Raw genomic sequence first — 22450 nt, 5'->3', positions numbered from 1 at the left:
TCATTGTCTACTCTGGTGTGATGAAAGAGCTTTATGTGCCAGAGCCATCATTTCAGGATGCAGACGGTGTCCACCGTTTAGTGCAAAGTAGTAGCATCTCACTTCTGTCTGTAGAGGGCATGCATGCACCACTCTCATCTCGTTTCTATAGTAACAGAGATCACTCGCTACAAAGTTGATTTTGTCAACATTTAGCTGTAAAGTTAGCACAGGGGTCGCAAGAACTTGAAGCAAGCAAATTTACTGTGAGTATTTCCATGTGTTTTGTGTTAGAAGGATAACTAACGTTACTGTTCACCATTTGATGCACAGTATTCGTACCAAATAGTTTGAATGTATTGAAAGGCACTGCTGTCTGGTGTATTGCAACCGGTGGTAGACCTAGCGCTAGCTATTTAGCTACTGTAGCTAGCTAGCTAACGTTAACGTTATTTAACCTGGCTATGAATTTTCTCCATGCTTGTTCATCTATAGCTAAACTGTCATTGCCATACCATAATCAAATGCAAAACTCCAATGAGCTCTGTGTATACTAAACTAAATCACTCAATATCTTTTCAGAAATATGTCTTCTTCCCTGGGGTGTACAAAGGAAGTTTTGCAGCAGGTCAACCAGTTCTGGTCCATGTTAGACGACCTGTCTCAGAATGACCCTCAAAGCTACCAGAAGTTTATCGAGAAACAGATGAAACAGGGAACTGATTATAATGCACCGCCTCAGCCTGACTCCTGCCTACTCACCGAAATGCTGGTACCATAAAGTACCTGCTTTTTCTATGAGCAGCTACACCCACACTAGAGTTTATCGATTCAAAACACACAAACTTACAACACTGGCCTACATAAAAATGACATAGCAAAGTGTGTTGATAAGAGAATACTGATTCATTTGTTTGCAGTGCACGTTTGACTGTGCACTGCTGGCTAATAATATGGAGGTGTGAACTATAAAGAGGCTGAACAGTTGCTTTATTGTTTGTGTCAGGAGCCAAAGAAAGGGTTGCTGTACATCAATGTGTGTGGCTGGAAGCGCGTCCCTACCCCTGCTGATGAGAACAAGCCTGTGCCTGTGTGTGGAGGGAGACTGGAGACAGACACTGATGAAGGAGGAGGTACCAAGAGTCACTGTTGTCCTGCAGAACACAAACCTGTATTTCTGCATAATTACCTACATTGTAACCTGTATTACAAGAGGTGCTGGCAAAAAAGTGAACATTCCCCAAATTACTTTCTACTACAGCTGACTTTCTTATAACTTGTTTTATGGTTTTGATACTAATGTTATGTAACACTGTTTGAACTAAAAAGGTGTTTCATTGCCGTTTCTCAGTACTACAACTTGTGTTTCCTGTAATCAGACGACTACAGTGTGATGGATGTGGCGTTCAGCCCTGCGGTGCTGCAGCAGGCTCAGAAGGACAAGAGGGAGAAGGACCAGGTTCACCTGTTAGCCCTGAGCTTCACCCAGCAGCAGCATGGCCTGCTTCTGGCCCAGCAGTACAACGTCAGCAGCAGTAAGCTGAAGGGCAGCCTAGAGGACATGCAGCGCCGCCTGGGTTCTCTAAAACAGTCCAGCCCTGCCACCAACACAGGTAAAGCCTCTACGTAATTATTCCCTAGTTCAAGGGGTTTTATTTTTTATTAAGGTGACACCACCACGAAGATAAAGGCTAGATTATTGAATTAAAATATATTGAGCAATACCTACTAACTACGTAGTGTATTCAATATTTTTTTAAAGGTATACTGTAGGTGAAGATACATTTTTTGACATTCATTTGACATCAATTTCCCAGCCTCCCAGACCCCAGCTTCCCTGCTTCAGCAGATCTCTCTGCGTGAAGGGCAGACTGAGGACAGTACACCTGTGCAGCTCATCACATCTGTCCAGCTAACTCCTGGGCCAGGGGACCAAAGCAACAAGACCAAGAACCTGATCCAGGTGATCTCCAGCTCAGTGACTGCCCAGCCTCCGCGGCCACAGCACCAGCTCACTGTCAACTCTGACCCCAGGGACCTCTCTCGGAGCCTGGAGCTGACTGTGGAGCTACCAAAGGTTCAGTCCATCACAGAGTGCCATCTCAGCATTTCCCAGGTCAGGGACCAATCTGCTTCCCCTTCCCTTGTGCTATGAATAAGGCCCTGTGATGGATTAACAAAAATTCTGTCCCTCTTGCTTAAACGCTTCTTATGTTGACATAATAGCCTATGTTACATTATAAGTTATCCTTTCTGTGGTCTTGTGGGTCTAATAGTCTGTGTGTGTATTTCTCTGTAGGATGATGTACTACTAGAAGTGGAGGATATGTACCATCTACACCTGGAGCTGCCTGACACTGTGAATGAGGAGTCGGCCTCTGCCACGTTCAACAAGAAGAAACGGATATTAACTTTGCAAGTGTCTATACTCTAGTGCTGGTACTGCCGACACTAAAAATACGCAAATTCATTAATAGACAAAAAAATAAAAAATTAACACTGACTTTTCTGGCAAGACACACTTACACCCAGTAGGTGATTTGTCTCTCTGAAGAGATTGGGACTTTGGAAATTAGAGAAGGCAGTAATGTAATTTCTGCTATGCATTCTACAAGCTGTGCGTCTGAACCTTTGTAGTAGTAAACAGTACCTTAGTAAAGACATTCACAACAACATTAATGACTCGAGTGGAATTATAGTCCTCCAGGATCATGAGTTACATTAACTGCATGTCTGGGAAATAATTCACAAACAGTCAATATTCATGTAATAATCCATGTTTATTAAAACTTCAAAATTGTATTGTGAAGAACTTTATTCATATTTGGCAACTACAACTTGTACTTCAAACAGTTACTGTAAGTCAAAGGTCCATAGGACAGAGCCATTTTGAAAGTATGGTTTTATCTCGAAACAGTAATAAATAGATTGGTCCCAACTGTTTTAATAACTACCTCTGCAGGGCTGCTGCGAATACTGAGAGGGTGTTATGACATCATATTCCAGTGGTCACAGTTTGAGGCTAGTGGTTCCCTCTATGGTTGGTTGGTTCCCAGTTCTACCGTCTCTCTCCATGGTCCTCCTCCACCCAGGCCACTATCTTCCCCTCCCAGCCAGGCACCAGGGCTCCATCCTGGAACACCTAAGGACACCATCCAGAACCAGACAGGCACACTCTTTTAATATAAACAACACTACATGACCAACAGTACAGTGCATTCAGAAAGTATTCAGACCCCTTGACTTTTTCCATATTTTGTTACATTACAGCCTTGCTCTAAAATTGATTTAAAAAAAATAATTCCTCATCAATCTACACACAATACCCCATAATGACAAAGCAAAAACAGGTTTTTAGACAATTTTACAAATGCTTTAAAAATAGAAAAGTGAAATATCACATCAACATAAGTATTTAGACCTTTTACTCAGTACTTTGCTGAAGCACCTTTGGCAGTGATTACAGCCTCGTGTCTTGTGTATGACGCTACAAGCTTGGCACACCTGTATTTGGGGAGTTTGTCCCATTCTTACTATTTACATTTACATTTTAGTCATTTAGCAGACGCTCTTATCCAGAGCGACTTACAGTAGTGAATGCATACATTTCATACATTTTCTTCTCTGCAGATCCTCTCAAGCTCTGTTAGGTTGGATTGGGAGCGTTGCTGCCCAGCCATAGTCAGGTCCATAAGTATTTGGACAGTGACACTATTTGCATAATTTTTGCTCTATAAGCCACCACAATAGATTTGAAAGGAAACAATCAAGATGTGCTTTAAGTGTAGACTTTCATCTTTAATTTAAGGGTTTGTCAAATTGATTGTATGAACCGTGTAGGAATTACAACCATTTTTATACATACATGTTTTTTTAGATGTTTTCTAATCTGGTCTTCCTGTTTTTGAGGCTTACCAATGGTTTACATCTTGTGGTATACCCTCTGTATTTACTCTGGTGAAGTCTTCTCTTGATTGTTGACTTTGACACAGATACACCTACCTCCTGGAGGGTGTTCTTGATCTGGCCAACTGTTGTTAAGGGGTTTTTCTTCACCAGAAAAATAATTATTCTGTCATCCACCACAGTTGTTTTCTGTGGTCTTCCGGGCCTTTTGATGTTCCTGATGTTCCTGAGCTCAACAGTGCATTCTTTCTTTTTAAGAACGTAACAAATAGTTGATTTGGCCACACCTAATGTTTTAGCTATCTCTGATGGGTTCGTTTAGATTTTTCAGCCTAATGATGGCTTGCTTCACTGGCAGTGACAGCTCGTTGGACTTCATATTGAGGGTTAACAACAACAGATTCCAAATGCAAATGCCACACTTGAAATTAACTCTAGAACTTTTATCTGCTTACTTGTAAATCAACTAATGAGGGAATAACACACACGTGACCATGGAACAGCTGAGCAGCCAAATGTCTAGGTACTTTTGATCCCTTAAAAGGGGGGGACCACACATAAAAAGTGCTGTAATTCCTACACCGTTCACCCGATTTGGATGTAAATACCCTCAAATGAATGCTGAAAGCCTGCATTTATAGCTCATTATTTAATGTCAACTCCAATGCTGTGGTAGACAGCTAAAATAATAATATGTCCAAATATTTATGGACCTGACTGTATTTTCAGGTCTCTCCGGAGATGTTTGAACACGTTCAAGTTCGGGCTCCGGCTGGGCCACTCAAGGACATTCAAAGACTTGTCCCGAAGCCACTCCTGCGTTGTCTTGGCTGTGTGCTTAGGGTCGTTGTCCTGTTGGAAGGTGAACCTTCGCCCCGCTCTGGAGCAAGTTTTCATCAAGGATCTCTCTGTACTTTGCTCCGTTCATCTTTCCCTCGATCCTGACAAGTATCCCAGTCCCTGCCGCTGAAAAAGGCCTGATTGGTGGAGTGCTGCAGAGATGGTTGTCCTTCTGGAAGGTTCTCCCATCTCTACAGAGGAACTCTGGAGCTCTGTCAGAGTGACCATCAGATTCTTGGTCACCTCCCTGGCCAAGGCACTTCTCCTCCGATTGTTCAGTTTGGCCGGGCGACCAGCTCTAGGAGGTTGGTGGTTCCAAACTTCTTCCATTTAAGAATGATGGGGGCCACTGGGTTCTTTGGGACCTTCAATGTGGCAGAAATGTTTTGGTACCCTTGCCCAGATCTGTACCTCAACACAATCCTGTCTCGGAGCTCTATGTACAATTCCTTCGACCTCATGGCTTGGTTTTTGCTCTGACATGCACTGTCAACTGTGGGACCTTATATAGACAGCTGTGTCTATTTAATTTACCACAGGTAGTCGCCAATCAAGTTGTAGAAACATCTCAAGGATGATAAATGGAAATAGGATGCACCTGAGCTCAATTTCGAGTCTCAGCAAAGGGACTGAATACTTATGTAAATAAGGTATTTATTTTTCTTATAAATTTGCTACAAATTCTAAAAACCTGTTTTCACTTTGTCATTAGGGGTATTGTGTGTACAGTCGTGGCCAAAAGTTTTGAGAATGACACAAATATTAATTTTCACAAAGTCTGCTGCCTCAGTTTGTATGATGGCAATTTGCATATACTCCAGAATGTTATGAAGAGTGATCAGATGAATTGCAAATAATTGCAAAGTCCCTCTTTGCCATGCAAATAAACTGAATCCCCCAAAAACATTTCCACTGCATTTCAGCCCTGCCACAAAAGGACCAGCTGACATCATGTCAGTGATTCTCTCATTAACACAGGTGTGAGTGTTGACGAGGACAAGGCTGGAGATCACTCTGTCATGCTGATTGAGTTCGAATAACAAACTGGAAGCTTCAAAATGAGGGTGGTGCTTGGAATCATTGTTCTTCCTCTGTTTACCATGGTGACTTGCAAGGAAACACGTGTCGTCATCATTGCTTTGCACAGAAAAGGGCTTCACAGGCAAGGATATTGCTGCCAGTAAGATTGCACCTAAATCAACCATTTATCGGATTATCAAGAACTTCAAGGAGAGTGGTTCAATTGTTGTGAAGAAGGCCAAGAAAGTCCAGCAAGCGCCAGGACCGTCTCCTAAAGTTGATTTAGCTGCGGGATCGGGGCACCACCAGTACAGAGCTTGCTCAGGAATGGCAGCAGGCGAAGACTTTTGGAGGATGGCCTGGTGTCAAGAAGGGCAGCAAAGAAGCCACTTCTCTCCAGGAAAAACATCAGGGACAGACTGATATTCTGCAAAAGGTACAGGGATTGGACTGCTGAGGACTGGGGTAAAGTCATTTTCTCTGATGAATCCCCTATCCGATTTTTTGGGGCATCCGGAAAAAAGCTTGTCCGGAGAAGACAAGGTGAGCGCTACCATCAGTCCTGTGTCATGCCAACAGTAAAGCATCCTGAGACCATTCATGTGTGGGGTTGCTTCTCAGCCAAGGGAGTGGGCTCACTCACAATTTTGCCTAAGAACACAGCCATGAATTAAGAATGGTACCAACACATCCTCCGAGAGCAACATCTCCCAACCATCCAGGAACAGTTTGTTGATGTCACGATTCTCTAAAGCTGAACCCAGAAGCAGACCAGGACAAGGTCAGTAAAATGAAGGTGAGTATTTATTTACAGACTCGAGGTGAAAATAGAATAATCCAGGAGACGGAGCAGCAGCGGAGGTGAGTTGATGAGAGTGAATAGGCAGATCCAATGATGTCACTGAAACCACTGACGACCAGGCAAGGGGGTGAATGTTCCGGGAGGATGACTGTAGACAGAGTAAACGGGGGTGAGTAACCGGCGAAAAGTACAGAACAACAAAACTAACTCTGGTAACATGAGGCTGATACGCTGACACAACATACTGTTCATTGCTAACGATCCGGCAGGGAATGGATGTCAGGTCAGAGCTTATGAAGAGAAGAGGTGATGATCAGGACCAGGTGTGCAGATGGCTGATGAGATGCAGGTGCGGGTAATCGAGATATCTCCCGCCTAGCTTCATCGCCCGGCAACCAGACAGGGTGTGTTCAGAAACCTCAGGAAACAACTCTAAAACAGAAAACAGGCAGCTCAGGCAGAAAACAGACTCAGGAAGCGGGATTCATGACAGGTGACGAACAATGCCTTTTCCAGCATGATGGAGCACCTTGTATAAGGCAAAAGTGATAACTAAGTGGCTCGGGGAACAAAACATCGATATTTTGGGTCCATGGCCAGGAAACTCCCCAGACCTTAATCCCATTGAGAACTTGTGGTCAATCATCAAGAGGCGGGTGGACAAACAAAAACCCACAAATTCTGACAAACTCCAAGCATTGATTATGCAAGAATGGGCTGCCATCAGTCAGGATGTCGCCCAGAAGTTAATTGACAGCATGCCAGGGCGGATTGCAGAGGTCTTGAAAAAGAAGGGTCAACACTGCAAATATTGACTCTTTGCATCAACTTCATGTAATTGTCAATAAAAGCCTTTGACACTTATGAAATACTTGTAATTATACTTCAGTATTCCATAGTAACATCTACCAAAAATATCTAAAGACACTGAAGCAGCAAACTTTGTGAAAATTAATATTTGTGTCATTCTCAAAGCTTTTGGCCACGACTGTAGACTGATGAAGAACATTTTTAATTGAATCCATTTTAGAATAAGGCTGTAATGTAACAAAATGTTGAAAAAGTCAAACGGTTTGAATACTTTACCGAATGCACTGTATGTGAACACCTGCTCGTTGAACATCTCATTCCAAAATCATGGGCATTAATATGGAGTACTGATACGGGTACTGATGCTGGGCAATTAGGCCTGGCTCGCAGTTGGCATTCCAATTCATCACAAAGATGGGGTTGAGGTCAGGGTTCTGTACAGGCCAGTCAAGTTCTTCCACACCGATCTCGACAAATTATTTCTGTATGGACCTTGCTTTGTGCACAGGGGCATTGTCATGCTGAAACAGGAAAGGGCCTTCCCCAAACTGTTGCCACAAAGTTGGAAGCACAGAATCGTCTAGAATGTCATTGTATGTCATTGTATGCAGTAGCGTTAAGATTTCCCTTCACTCGAACTAAGAGGCCTAGCCTGAACCATGAAAAACAGTCCCAGAGCATTATTCCTCCTCCACCAAACTTTACAGTTGGCACTATGCATTCAGACAGGTAGTGTTCTCCTGGCATCCCCCAAACCCAGATTTGTCTGTGGCTGAAATAGCCAAATCAACTCATTTGAAGCGGTGTCCACATACTTTTGTATATGTAGTGTATGACATATACAGGGACAGTCTCTAAACACATATCAACCTTAATAAAGAATCCACATCTTTATGATCTTAAAATAGTTACTGGGTTTTGGAACTATTGCCAATTCCAAGTGTTTTCTCTTTTCATTTTGGTCATTCAGTCATTTCCCTCTAAGTGGTAACATTTGACCCTATCTAAATGTAAACCCAAAGCTGTAATCCAAAACATGCCTACCTCCTCCTTCACAGTCCCAAACTCTGGGTCGAGGGCTTTGAAGTGGTACCTGAAGCTACCCTGGCGGTCCACCGCTGTCTTGAAGTCTCTCAGAGTCACCTCCCCCAGCCTAACAGCACAGCACAGTCTCAGTGTCAGATGACATCATGGTACACTGATCTGTGCAGAGACACAGACATGCACATTCCCTCACAACGCTACTGCGCATAGACACACAATACACACACCAATGACACACATGCATGCATTCAATACCCAAAGCAGCCATCAAGGCAAAGGCTGGCTACTTTTAAGAATCTAAAATCTACAATATATTTTGATTTGTGTAACACTTTTTTGTTACTACATGATTCCATATGTGTTATTTCATAGTTTTGATGTCTTCACTATATTCTACAATGTAGGAAATTGTAAAAAAAAAAAAACCTTGAATGAGTAGGTGTGTCCAAACTTTTGACTGGCACTGTACATTGCATCCACAACTTACAGGCAGCATGCAACACAACGGTACATATGCAATGGACATCATCAAGACCCAAAGAGGGATTCTGGATTCGTACCTTTTGGAGATGTTGACCAGGAAAGGAGTGAGTGAACGATCAGTGAAGTAGAGGACTTTAGTGGAGACTGTGGAGTCCAGGCCAGGACTACTGTGGGAGTGAGCTATTTCTGAAAACAAATCAAAACATATAGGTTTGCTTACTGGCTACAGCTTAAAGACAGGATTGATTGATTTTATTTACCAATTAAAAAACACATATACACACAGCATATACATAAAAAAACATGACAGGGATATCACAAGAAAGTCAGACGTATTTCCATGGTACAAAAACATTACAACGTTACATAGATACAGACACATGAAAATGTGTCTGGCTAGATCATTACCCAGCTTTTGACCTTTTTAAATGAAATAATGGTTTTGATTGGATTTATTAGGATCCCCATTAGCCAACGGCAATGGTGACAGCAAGTCTTATTTTGGTCTGACACATAACGAAAAATACATTACAGACAAAAGACTTTACAATATACATACATTTAAAATCAACATGTAGTGTGTGTGCGCATCTATCAGGTACACAGTGCATACACACAACAAGTAGTTCACATGGGGGAGAGGCGTTGTGCCGTGAAGTGTTTATTTGTTTTTTGAAACCAGAATTTCAAACACAATGTTTCTTATAAAAACAAGAAGTGATGCGGTCAGTCTTTCCTCAACTCTTAGCCAAGAGAGACTGGTGTGCATAGTTTTAATATTAGCCCTCTGATTACAATGAAGAGCAAGACGTGGCGCTCTGTTCTGGGCCAGCTACAGCCTAACTAGGTCTTTCTTCGCAGCACTTGACCATGTGACTGGACAAAGATCAAGATAAGATCAAACTAGAGCCTGCAGGACTTGCTTTGTGGAGTGAAAAAAGCAGAGCATCTCTTTATTACGGACAGGCCTCTCCCCATCTTTACAACATTGAATCTATATGTTTTGACCATGACATTTTAAAATCTGAGGTAACACCAAGTAATTTAGTGTCCTCAATTATGGTTGCCATGGCTTTGAGTTGATGTGGTAGTTTGTTCCACTCAACAACGCCGGAATATAAAAAAGTGTTCTTACCAGATAGACTCTTACATTTAAAACAGGCAATATCAGTCTCTGGTTCTGGTGTTGTATTGGTGGACATCTCTTATATATGTAAAATAATTTGATAGGTACCTGGGGGCTGAGTCTGTAATAATTACGTGGACCAGACCAAGTTGGATTAAAATGACCCTTTTCTCTACAGATAACCAGGATAGCTGATTAAAATGCTTGATAGCTCCTAACATATGTTCAATGTAATTGAATTAAACAATTAGATAAAGTTGCGTGAAAGAGAATTATCAAGGTTGTTGAGAACGGCATACAGTGGCTTGCGAAAGTATTCACCCCCTTGGCATTTTTCCTATTTTGTTGGCTTACAACCTGGAATTAAAATATATATTTTTTTTTAATCATTTCATTTACACAACATGCCTACCACTATGAAGATGCAAAATATTTTTTCTTGTGAAACAAACAAGAAACAAGACAAAAAAACTGAAAACTTGAGTGTGCATAACTATTCACCCCCCCAAAGTCAATACTTTGTAGAGCCACCTTTTGCAGCAATTACAGCTGCAAGTCTCTTGGGGTATGTATCTATACGCTTGGCACATCTAGCCACTGGTATTTTTGCCTGTTCTTCAAGGCAAATTGCTCCAGCTCCTTCAAGTTGGATGGGTTCCGCTGGTGTACAGCAATCTTTAAGTCATACCACAGATTCTCAATTGGATTGAGGTCTGGGCTTTGACTAGGCCATTCCAAGACATTTAAATGTTTCCCCTTAAACCACACGAGTGTTGCTTTAGCAGTATGCTTAGGGTCATTGTCATGCTGGAAGGTGAACCTCCGTCCCAGTCTGAAATCTCTGGATGACTGAAACAGGTTTCCCTAAAGAATTTCCCTTTATTTAGCGCCATCCATCATTCCTTCAATTCTGACCAGTTTCCCAGTCCCTGTTCTTGAGGTGATGAGAGGTGCTGGGTTTGCGCCAGACATAGCGTTTTCCTTGATGGCCAAAAAGCTCAATTTTAGTCTCATCTGACCAGAGTACCTTCTTCCATATGTTTGGGGAGTCTCCCACATGCCTTTTGGCGAACACCAAACATGGTTACTTATCTTTTTCTGGACACTCTTCCGTAAAGCCCAGTTCTGTGGAGTGTACGACTTAAAGTGGTCCTATGGACAGATACTCCAATCTCCGCTGTGGAGCTTTGCAGCTCCTTCAGAGTTGTCTTTGGTCTCATTGTTGCCTCTCTGATGAATTTTCTTTGCCTGGTCTGTGAGTTTTGGTGGGCAGGTTTGTTGTGGTGCCTTATTCTTTCCATTTTTTAATAATGGATTTAAATGGTGCTCCATGGGATGTTCAAAGTTCTGGATATTTTTTTACAACTCAACACTGATCTGTACTTCTCCACAACTTTGTCCCTGACCTGTTTGGCGAGCTCCTTGGTCTTCATAGTGCCGCTTGCTTGGTGGTGCCCCTTGCTTATTGGTGTTGCAGACTCTGGGGCCTTTCAGAACAGGTGTAGGTTGGAGTCATTAAAACTCGTTTTTCAACCACTCCACACATTTCTTATCAAAAAACTATCGTTTTGGCAAGTCGATTAGGACATCTACTTTGTGCATGACATAAGTCATTTTTCCAACAATTGTTGACAGACAGATTATTTCACTTATAATTCACTGGATCACAATTCCAGTGGGTCAGAAGTTTACATACACTAAGTTGACTGTGCCTTTAAACAGCTTGGAAAATTCCAGAAAATGATGTCATGTCTTTAGAAGCTTCTGATTGGCTAATTGACATCATTTGAGTCAATTGGAAGTGTACTTGTGGAGGTATTTCAAGGCCTACCTTCAAACTCAGTGCCTCTTTGCTTGACATCATGGGAAAATCAAAAGAAATCAGCCAAGACCTCAGAAAACATTTGTAGACCTCTACAAGCCTGGTTCATCCTTGGGAGCAATTTCCAAATGCCTGTAGGCACCATGTCCATCTGTACAAACAACAGTACGCAAATATAAACACCATGGGACAACGCAGCCGTCATTCTGCTCAAGAAGGAGACGCATTCTGTCTCCTAGAGATGAGCGTACTTTGGTGCGAAAAGTGCAAATCAATCCCAGAACAACAGCAAAGGACCTTGTGAAGATGCTGGAGGAAACAGGTACAAAAGTAGCTATATCGACAGTAAAACGAGTTCTATATCGACATAACCTGAAAGGCCGCTCAGCAAGGAAGAAGCCGCTGCTCCAAAACCGCCATAAAAAAGCCAGACTACGGTTTGAAACTGCACATGGGGAAAAAGATCATACTTTTTGGAGAAATGTCCTCTGGTCTGATGAAACAAAAATAGAACTGTTTGGCCATAATGACCATTGTTATGTTTGGAGGAAAAAGGGGGAGGCCTGCAAGCTGAAGAACACCATCCCAACCGTGAAGCACGGGGGTGGCAGCATCATGTTGTGGGGGTGCTTTGCTGCAGGATGGACTGGTGCACTTCACAAAATAGATGGCATCATGAGGCAGGAAAATTATGTGGATATATTGAAGCAACATCTCAAGACATCAGTCAGGAAGTTAAAGCTTGGTCCCAAATGGGTCTTCCAAATGGACAATGACCCCAAGCATACTTCCAAAGTTGTGGCAAAATGGCTTAAGAACAACAATGTCAAGGTATTGGAGTGGCCATCACAAAGCCCTGACTTCAATCGTATAGAAAATTTGTGGGCAAAACTGAAAAGCATGTGCGAGCAAGGAGGCCTACAAACCTGACTTAGTTACACCAGCTCTATCAGGAGGAATGGGCCAAACTTCACCCAACTTATTGTGGGAAGATTGTGGAAGGCTACCCGAAACGTTTGACCCAAGTTAAACAATTTAAAGGCAATGCTACCAAATACTAATTGAGTGTATGTAAACTTCTGACCCACTGGGAATGTGATGAAAGAAATAAAAGCTGAGATAAATCATTCTCTGTACTATTATTCTGACATTTCACATTCTTAAAATGAAGTGGTGATCCTAACTGACCTAAGACAGGGAATTTTTACTAGGATTAAATGTCACGAATTGTGAAAAACTGAGTTTAAATGTATTTGGCTAAGGTGTATGTAAACTTCTGACTTCAACTGTATATATACTGAGATCATGTGACAGATCATGTGACACTTAGATTGTACACAGGACTTTATTGAACTAATGATTTGACTTCTGAAGGTAATTGATTGCATCAGATCATATTTAGGGGCTTTATAGCAAAGGGGGGGAATAGATGTTCACGCACCACTTTTTAAGTTTACATTTTTTTTAAATTTTGAAACAGGTAATTTTTATAATTTCACTTCACCAATTTGGACTATTTTCTGTATATCCATTACATGAAATCCATTTAAATTACAGGTTGTAATGCAACAAAATAGGAAAAACGCCAAGGGGGGTGAATACTTTTGCAAGGCACTGTAGGAAACAGTATATCTTACTTGAGCTGGGTGGCCATGAGTCCCTGTCTGTGGGGTTGGCTCTTCGTCCTGGTGATTTGTACAGACCCTACAAGAAGACAGAGTCACAGTTACTAGGAGAAATGCCAATTCAGTCAGTCACGATGTGCACACGATAAACACATGATTATGATCAGGTGCAAAATATAACGCTAACAGCATACACACAGCACCCACCTCTGTGGTTTTCTGTGTGTATTGTTGTGTGTGTGTGTGTGTGTGTGTGTGTGTGTGTACCCCTCTGTCCTGCTGCCTGCGGCGTGTGTCGAGTGTGTATAGGCGGTCCATGAGACTGGCCACCCCTTGCTCCAGTGTGTCCAGGGTGTGATGCTGAGGGTCGTGACCTGAGAAACCATCCCTCAGACTACGCAGGGCCTCCCTTACCAGCTGCAGTTCCTCTCCCTGCTAATACACACAAAATGACATAAACCACTAGAACTGGTGGCCAGGTCAATCTGAAGGTTGTTGATCATTTGGCTATGGCCTTTAACCTCCAGTAGGTCTCTAGCTCTAGAGACAGCTATAATGATGACATGAAACACACATTAAATTAATCACACACTCCCTCCCACCAACATGTAAACACATGTAGGAAATGTACATACAGTGCCTTTGGAATGTATTCAGAACCCTTGACTTTTCCACATTTTGTTAGGCTACAGCCTTATTCTAAAATTGATCGAAATTGTTTTTTTTCACCTCATCAGTTTACACACATTACCCTTTAATGACAATGAAAAAACATATTTTTTGAAATGTTTGCTAATTTATTAAAAATGAAAAAATGAAATATAAGATTTACATAAGTATTCAGACCCTTTACTCAGTACTTTGTTAAAGCACCTTTGGCAGCAATTACAGCCTCGAGTCTTTTGGGGTATGACGCTACAAGCTTGGCATACCTGTATTTAGGGAGTTTCTCCCATTCTTCTCTGTAGATCCTCTCAAACTTTGTCAGGTTGGATGGGGAGCGTTGCTCCACAGCTATTTTTAGGTCTATCCAGATATGTTAGATCGGGTCGTTGTCCTGTTGGGAGGTGAACCTTCTCCCCTGTCTGAGGTCTTGAGCACTCTGGAGCAAGTTTCATCAAGGATCTCTCTGTACTTTGCTCTGTTCATCTTTGCCTCGATCCTGCTAAGTCTCCCAGTCCATGCCGCTGAAAAAACATCCCCACAGCATGATGCTGCCACCACCTTGCGTCACCGTAGGGATGGTGCCAGGTTTCCTCCAGATGTGACGCTTGTCATTCAGGCCAAAGAGTTCCATCTTGGTTTCATCAGAGCAGATAATCTTGTTTCTCATGGTCTGAGAGTTTTTAGGTTCCTTTTGGCAAACTCCAAGCGGGCTGTCATGTGCCTTTTACTGAGGAGTGGCTTCCGTCTGGCCACTCTACCATAAAGGCCTGATTGGTGGAGTGCTGCAGAGATGGGTGTCCTTCTGGAAGGTTCTCCCATCTCCACAGAGGAACTCTAGAGCTCCGTCAGAGTGACCATCGGGTTCCTGACCAAGGCCCTTCTCCCCGATTACTCAGTTTGGCCGGGTGGCCCCTTCTAGTTAGAGTCTTGGTGGTTCCAAACTTCTTCCATTTAAGAATGATGGAGGCCACTGTGTTCTTGGGGAACTTCAATGCTGCAGAACATTTTTGGTACCCTTCCCCAGATCTGTGCCTCGACACAACCCTGTCTCGGAGCTCTACGGACAATTCCTTCAATCTCGTAGCTTGGTTTTTGCTCTGACATGCACTGTCAACTGTGGACCTTATATAGACAGGTGTGTGCTTTCCAAATCATGTCCAATCAATTGAATTTACCACAGGTGGACACCAATCAAGTTGTAGAAACATCTCAAGGATGATCAATAGAAACAGGATGCACCTGAGCTCAATTTCGAGTCTGATAGCAAAGGGTCTGATTCCTTATGTAACATTTTATTTATTTATACATTTGTAAAAATGTCTGAAAACCTGTTTTCACTTTGTCATTGTGGGGTATGGTTTGTAGAATCCTGAGGATTTAAAAAAAGTTTTTTTAGAATAAGGTTGTAACGTAACAAAATGTGGAAAAAGTCAAGGGGTCTGAATACTTTACGAATGCACTGTAGGCGAACATGACTCACAGCTGTGTGTTGGAAGGCCGGACCAGGGGGTGGGCTCACAGAGTTACTGTACCCACTCTTTTCACTCCTAGATGACTGAAGAAAAATAGATATAATAAATCTTACCAACTTTGCAAGCTACAACAAATACATGTCACTTACTGTAAGTGCAGTGGAAGCAGTTTGATTATGGTACCATACCCTGTGGCTTCCTTCATTAGAGTTGTGCCGAGCATCGTCCAGTTTCATTTGCTGTTGCTGAAGTAGTCTATCCTTTTTTCCAAGTTGCTGCTGGTTTTATAGACATATCACTGAGATATCTGTGATACTTTGATACATTTCAACTACATAATCATATCCAAATGTTAAAGTGTGTTGAAATTGTGAAAATGCATTTAGTTCCTGATCTTACCTCATACTCATTGAGTAGGTTGTTCCGATCGCTCAACTTCCGTTTGAGCTCTGCCTACAAATATACAAAAATATACTTATATTTGTAACGTGGATGAACAAAACATGAATATTTTAATACATAAATAGATAGAGCCATTGAATATAAAGGTCAAATATTCATTTGAAATGTCAACGTATGTATTATCATATCATCTGACTCACGTTCTCCCCCTCTAGTTGCTCTTTGCCCATGCTGCACCTCAGTAGCTCCTGCTTCAGCTGCAGCACCGCAGCCTCCTGTACAGACATACGCTGCTGAAGAGCATCCTAATGAGGAAAGGCAGATCAAAGACAACGCTAGAGAGGCCGGCTTGCCTACCAAAGAGTAAGGACCCACATATGGATCATTATGAAGCCTAAAACAGTGCACACCACTCTTCTGTAAAGGAACACTGGAGGCTAAAAGGGGCTGCTTCTCTACACAGAGCTGGCATGAGAACTGAATAAAAGCCACTAATCCATGTATAAGTAATGATCCAAACAAACTTAAGAGGGTTTGACTGGCAGGTCTTACCTTAATAGCCTGAAGGTGGCGTGCCTCTTGCTTGTGCCTCAGAAGCTCCCTCTGAGAGGACAGAAAGACAGACAGACAGACTCAGAGACATTTCATTAGGAGGGGAAGGACTGTGTTCTTATGGCAGCTCATCCACATTAAGCCCAATTACTACTGTACCTTCAGATCAAGAGCCTCCTCCATGCTTTGGTCCAGACGACTGCGGATTAGAACCTTCAAAGCGAGGGGATGAGCGGCATTATGTGAGAATAGAGAAATGTCAGAGCTTATAAGGAGACAGTGACCTGGCATGAAAGCAGGCTAAGCAGATAACATAGACTAATTCATGCTTCAACAGTATCTGCGTCTTCTCTGGACTCTAGAGTGACAGTAAAAACATTATAGCATGCCAGGGTCTGACACCGTCACATCACAGTGAGTGGCTGAACATGCTGTATTATCTAAAGTGACTGTAAAGAAGATGGGGGCGGACACAGTACCAGCTGCTGCTCAGAGTTAGCTCTGCTATCACCGAAGCCCAGGGAGACGTCCTGCTCGTCCTCAGGGAGAGAGCCGTGCAGCAGTAGTGCCTGGAGAGAGAAGAAAGGGATAGACACATACTGTACCTACTGTATACGTAACATAAAGTCTATACACCCAGAATATATTTCACAGTATAAAAACACATCAGAGAAAAAGACAGCCACACACACACACACACACACACACACACACACACACACACACACACACACACACACACACACACACACACACACACACACACACACACACACATAGATATGGATGTACAACCTCACCTATACCACACGGCTGCCAACCTGAACTGGACAGTGAAAATAGAGCAAATGCTTGGCTTGGACATTTGCAGGACCATTTTAAGCTCAGTTGGGCAGGGCGGGGTAGAGGTGGGGGGTGATTTTTATACCTGACATGATAGATTAGATTGTGCTAGTTTAGAGCAGTTAAATCCTGATACAAGATAAAGCTTGGATGATCACAATCTCATTGTATACTTACCTTAGCTGGAGCCTTGGAGGGATACATCTTAGACACACTAAACATGTTCACATAAAGCTACACTGAACAAAAATATTAACGCAACATGTAAAGTGTTGGTCCCATGTTTCATGAACTGAAATAAAATATCGCAGAAATGTTCCATATTCACATAAAGCTTATTTCTCTCAAATGTTGTGCACAAATTTGTTTAGATCCCTGTTCATGAGCATTTCTCCTTTGCCAAGATAATTCATCCACATGACAGGTGTGGCATATCAAGAAGCTGATTAAACAGCATGATCATTATAAAGGTGCACCTTGTGCAGGGGATAATAAAAGCTCACTCTAAAATGTACAGTTTTGTCACACAACACAATGCCACAGATGTCTCAAGTTTTGAGGGAGCGCGCAATTGGCATGCTGACTGCAGGAATGTTCACCAGAGCTGTTGCCGGATAATTGAATGTTCATTTCTCTACCATAAGATAATTTGGCAGTACGTCCAACCGGCCTCACAACCGCAGACCGCATGTATGGTATCGTGTGGGCGAGCAGTTTGCTGATGTCTACGTTGTAAACAGAGTGCCCCATGGTGGTGGTGGGGTTATGGTATGGGCAGGCATAAGCTACAGACAACAAACACAACTGCATTTTATAGATGGCAATTTGACTGCACAGAGATACCGTGACTAGATCCTGAGGCCCATTGTCGTGCCATTCATCCACCGCTATCACCTCATGTTTCAGCATGATAATGCACGGCCCCATGCCGCAATGATCTGTACACAATTCCTGGAAGCTGAAAATGTCCCAGTTCTTCCATGGCCTGCACACTCACCAGACATGTTACCCATTAAGCATGTTTGGGATGCTCTAGATCAACGTGTACGACATCGTGTTCTAGTTCCCGCCAATATCCAGAAACTTCCCACAGCTATTGAAGTGGAGTGGGACAACATTCCACAGGCCAAAATCAACAGCCTGATCAACTCTATCCGAAGGAGATGTTTCGGGCTGCATGAGGCAAATTCTGATCCATGCCCCTATCTTTTTCTTAAGGTACAGTATCTGTGACCAACAGACGCGTATCTGTATTCCCAGTCATGTGAAATCCATAGATTAGGGCCTAATGAATTTATTTCAATTGACTGATATCCTTATATGAACTGTAACATATGTTTGTCTGACTGACTGTGTGTCTCTGGGTGGCAGGTATCTGTGCATATGGGGCAGCAGGTAACCTAGTGGTTAGAGTATTGGGCCAGTAACCTAAAGGTTGCTGGATCGAATCCCCAAGCTGACAAAATAAAAATCGATTGTTTTGCCCCTGAACAAGGCAGTAAACCCACTGTTCCCTGGTAGGCCGTCATTGTAAATAAGAATTTGTTCTTAACTGACTTGCCTAGTTAAATAAAGGTTAAGTTATTTTAAAACATCTGTGTATGTCAAGCTTATTGTGTTGTTATATTCATTTTTATTTCTATTCGTTTTAAGATTGTTATTTCAGTTAGTTTTCAGATCCACTTGACTACTTTTTATTTAGTTTAACTTCTTAAAGTATAGGGGGCAGTATTTTCACGGCCGGATGAAAAACGTACCCAAATTAAACGGGTTACTACTCTGGCCCAGAAACTAGAATATGCATATTATTAGTAGATCTGGATGGAAGCTCTGAAGTTTCTAAAACTGTTTGAATGGTGTCTGTGAGTATAACAGAACTCATATGGCAGGCAAAAACCTGAGAAAAATTCAACCAGGAAGTGGGAGATCTAAGAATTGTAGTTCTTCTTTCTAATACCTATCGAAACTACAGTGTCTGTGGGGTCACGTTGCACTTCCTAAGGCTTCCATTGGCTGTCAAAAGCCTTCAGAAAGTTTTTTCATCATTGTCCTGTAACCGGGCAGAGAATAGTATCTCAGTCAATGAGTGGACTGCCTATGGACAAAGGAGATTGATGATGTGCGATCCCGCGATCGCGCCGTTCCTTCTTTTTCTTCTTGAATGAATACGCTATTGTCCGATTGGAATATTATCGCATTTTTACGTTAAAAATACCATAAAGATTGTTTTTAAACAACGTTTGACATGCTTCTAAGAACGGTAATGGAACATTTTGACTTTTCGTCTCTGGTACTGCGCTCGCGCGTTATGCCTTTGGATAGTGATCTGAACACACGAACAAAACAGAGGTATTTAGACATAAATATGGATTATTTCAAACAAAAACAACATTTCTTGTGGAAGTAGCAGTCCTGGGAGTGCATTCTGACGAATATCAGCAAAGGTAAGAGAATATTTATAATACTAATTCTGAGTTTAGGTGATCCCAGAACTTGGCGGGTGTCTGTATAGCTTGCTTTGATGGCGAGCTATGTACTCAGAATATTGAAAAATGTGCTTTCGCCGAAAAGCTATTTTAAAATCTGGCACAGTGGTTGCATAAAGGAGTACTGTATCTATAATTCTTAAAATAATTGTTATGTATTTTGTCAACGTTTATGATGAGTATTTTTGTAAATTGATGTGCACATTCACTGGAAGTTTTGGTGGGAATACATTTTCTGAACATCACGCTCCAATGTAAAATGCTGTTTTTGGATATAAATATGAACTTTATCGAACAAAACATACATGTATTCTGTAACATGATGTCCTAGGAGTGTCATCTGATGAAGATCGTCAAAGGTTAGTGCTTCATTTAGCTGTGTTTGGGGTTTTTGTGACATATTCCTTGCTTGGAAAATGGCTGTGTGGTTATTTTTGTCTATGTACGGAGCGTTGGGTTGTTTCTTTCTATTGTAGACTATACCGTCTGTGTAGTGGCAAGCCTCCTAACATGGTATGCATAGGAAAGAAAGAGTTGGCTGATATTTTGTCTTACTCCCTAAAATGTTTTTTTTATCTAACATAATCTAATGTTTTGCTTTTGCTGTAAAGCCTTTTTGAAATCGGACAATGTGGTTACATTAAGGAGAAGTGTATCTTTAAAATGGTGTAAAATAGTTGTATGTTTGAGAAATTGAAATTATGATATTTTTGCTGTTTTTTATTTTGCGCCATGCTATTTCACTGGCTGTTGAATAGTGTGGGACGGTCACGTCCCACCTTGCCCAGAGAAGTAAAGTTTCATAAAAACAGTTCTATTTTGTTCTTATATTATTTTGTTTCCGTTTTAGTGTTACAGACAGAAAGATGCCTATGCACGAGAGGCTAGGAGCCATCTCACTGGATGCGTTCGAGCGGATCGCTTTGGTTAAGTGTCACTGCCTTTCAAAGTGTGTTGCATTCTGGGGATAAAATTGCCCCTACAAGTCGACTGCAGGAACTTTACAAAAATCATGTGATCAAAGGTCATGAAGTTCTGACTGCAGTCAACGGCAAGTTTCTGCAGTTGCTCTTCATCAACTTCATCCTGTAGCCATCGCCTGTATTTTGGGAGGCTCTATTGTCAACAAATCACTAGGGTACAGTAGATATATACAAATAAATGTGATATTGGCCTAATTGATTGTACAATGTTTACACACATAATATTGTATTATGATTTCAGTTTGTGAGTGTGTGATATGGGGGTTAGAAACATTTCGACTTTATAAAGAAAACCTTTAATAAAAAATGGCAACACTGCCATGTTGATCTGAGCCATTCCACTGGGCACACACTGGTTGAATCAACGTTGTTTCCACATAATTTAAATTAAATTACATTGAACTAGCGTGGAAAAGAGGTTAAATTGACGTCTGTGCCAGTGGGTTACTGTTGGAAAACCACATTAGTGTCCGACTTTTGGCTGTCCCAGATGCACCTCCCACAACTTCGCTCCTCGACTTTCGTCTGCAGTCGGTTGCTTTAGCCTTACCACTCAAACATGCCCAAAATCTGCAGTGCTGCTCGTGGTTAGTCATTTCGCTGAGTCTTGTAACGGTCGTCGTATGTAATGGACCAAGGCGCAGCGGGTTGAGTGCTCATTTTAACTTTAATTGAACACTTAGCAGAATAAACTAAGTTTGAGCCTATTCCTGGAAACATTGAACCACTGTAGTTTACATCAATTTTAATTTCTAGTGGTAGCTAGAAAAGTTATATTTTAGCGTTTTAGTGTTTCAGTGAATTGTTAGTGAGGGAGGCCCTGCTCTCTCGCTTCCCCAGTTGTTTAGTTAATTTTCATGCCAATCTCCTTTGCATTAGCGTAGCCTCTCCTGTAGCCTATCAACTATGTGTCGGTCTATCCCTGTTCTCTCCTCTCTGCACAGGCCATACAAACACTTCACATCGCGTGGCCGCTGCCACTCTAACCTTGTGGTCCCAGCGCGCACGACCCACGTGGAGTTCCAGGTCTCCGGCAGCCTCTGGAACTGCCGGTCTGCGGCCAACAAGGCAGAGTTCATCTCAGCCTATGCTACCCTCCAGTCCCTCGACTTCTTGGCGCTGACGGAAACATGGATTACCACAGAAAACACTGCTACTCCTACTGCTCTCTCCTCGTCTGACCACGTGTTCTCGCACACCCCGAGAGCATCTAGTCAGCGGGGTGGTGGCACTGGAATCCTCATCTCTCCCAAGTGGACATTCTCTCTTTCTCCCCTGACCCATCTGTCTATCTCCTCCTTTGAATTCCATGCTGTCACAATCACTAGCCCATTCAAGCTTAACATCCTTACCATTTATCGCCCTCCAGGTTCCCTTGGAGAGTTCATCAATGAGCTTTACGCCTTGATAAGTTCCTTTCCTGAGGATGGCTCACCCCTCACAGTTCTGGGTGACTTTAACCTCCCTACGTCTACCTTTGACTCATTTCTCTCTGCCTCCTTCTTTCCACTCCTCTCCTCTTTTGACCTCACCCTCTCACCGTCCCCCCTACTCACAAGGCAGGCAATACGCTTGACCTCATCTTCACT

At 42.3% G+C, this 22450-nt stretch overlaps 2 protein-coding genes across 11 annotated transcripts in view; one reads left to right on the top strand and one right to left on the bottom strand.

Annotated features, from left to right (window-relative positions):
• The first annotated feature begins 115 nt into the window (after nucleotides 1-115).
• pih1d2 (PIH1 domain containing 2) lies at nucleotides 116-2779 on the top strand. Of its 2 annotated transcripts, XM_014214659.1 has the most exons (6): nucleotides 116-245; nucleotides 562-751; nucleotides 986-1112; nucleotides 1359-1592; nucleotides 1797-2095; nucleotides 2279-2779. In XM_014214659.1, the coding sequence occupies exons 2-6, from the start codon at nucleotides 566-568 to the stop codon at nucleotides 2411-2413; spliced, it is 981 nt and encodes a 326-aa protein (XP_014070134.1). In that variant the 5' UTR covers nucleotides 116-245; nucleotides 562-565; the 3' UTR covers nucleotides 2414-2779.
• The window catches only part of LOC106613030 (dixin-A), a 35139-nt gene continuing 15429 nt past the window's right edge, over nucleotides 2741-22450 (bottom strand). For 2 of the 9 annotated variants that reach the window (XM_014214900.2, XM_014214897.2), the window contains exons 4-15: nucleotides 17029-17118; nucleotides 16709-16762; nucleotides 16550-16600; nucleotides 16198-16302; nucleotides 15995-16048; nucleotides 15784-15873; nucleotides 15604-15678; nucleotides 13725-13892; nucleotides 13470-13536; nucleotides 8962-9070; nucleotides 8402-8510; nucleotides 2741-3121 (exon numbers count right to left, since the gene is read on the bottom strand). In XM_014214900.2, the coding sequence (XP_014070375.1) occupies nucleotides 3038-3121; nucleotides 8402-8510; nucleotides 8962-9070; nucleotides 13470-13536; nucleotides 13725-13892; nucleotides 15604-15678; nucleotides 15784-15873; nucleotides 15995-16048; nucleotides 16198-16302; nucleotides 16550-16600; nucleotides 16709-16762; nucleotides 17029-17118 (1056 nt within the window). In that variant the 3' untranslated portion in view covers nucleotides 2741-3037. Of the gene's footprint in view, nucleotides 3122-6557; nucleotides 6980-8401; nucleotides 8561-8961; nucleotides 9071-13469; nucleotides 13537-13724; nucleotides 13893-15603; nucleotides 15679-15783; nucleotides 15874-15994; nucleotides 16049-16197; nucleotides 16303-16549; nucleotides 16601-16708; nucleotides 16763-17028; nucleotides 17119-22450 lie in introns of all 9 variants that reach the window. The other 7 variants (XR_001330411.2, XR_006771173.1, XM_014214901.2 and 4 more) reach the window with 7 other exon arrangements.

The sequence above is a fragment of the Salmo salar genome, chromosome ssa09 (genome assembly GCF_905237065.1).
Source record: "Salmo salar chromosome ssa09, Ssal_v3.1, whole genome shotgun sequence".
Lineage (NCBI taxonomy): Eukaryota > Metazoa > Chordata > Actinopteri > Salmoniformes > Salmonidae > Salmo > Salmo salar.
This window is presented reverse-complemented; position numbering and strand designations above follow the sequence as displayed.

Bases quoted from the DNA above. Each gene is read 5' to 3' on its own strand.
- pih1d2 (XM_014214659.1), top strand. From the start codon at position 566: ATGTCTTCTTCCCTGGGGTGTACAAAGGAAGTTTTGCAGCAGGTCAAC. The intron at 752-985 runs GTACCATAAAGT...TGTTTGTGTCAG, and splicing joins GCCTACTCACCGAAATGCTG to GAGCCAAAGAAAGGGTTGCT. The intron at 2,096-2,278 runs GTCAGGGACCAA...ATTTCTCTGTAG, and splicing joins GCCATCTCAGCATTTCCCAG to GATGATGTACTACTAGAAGT.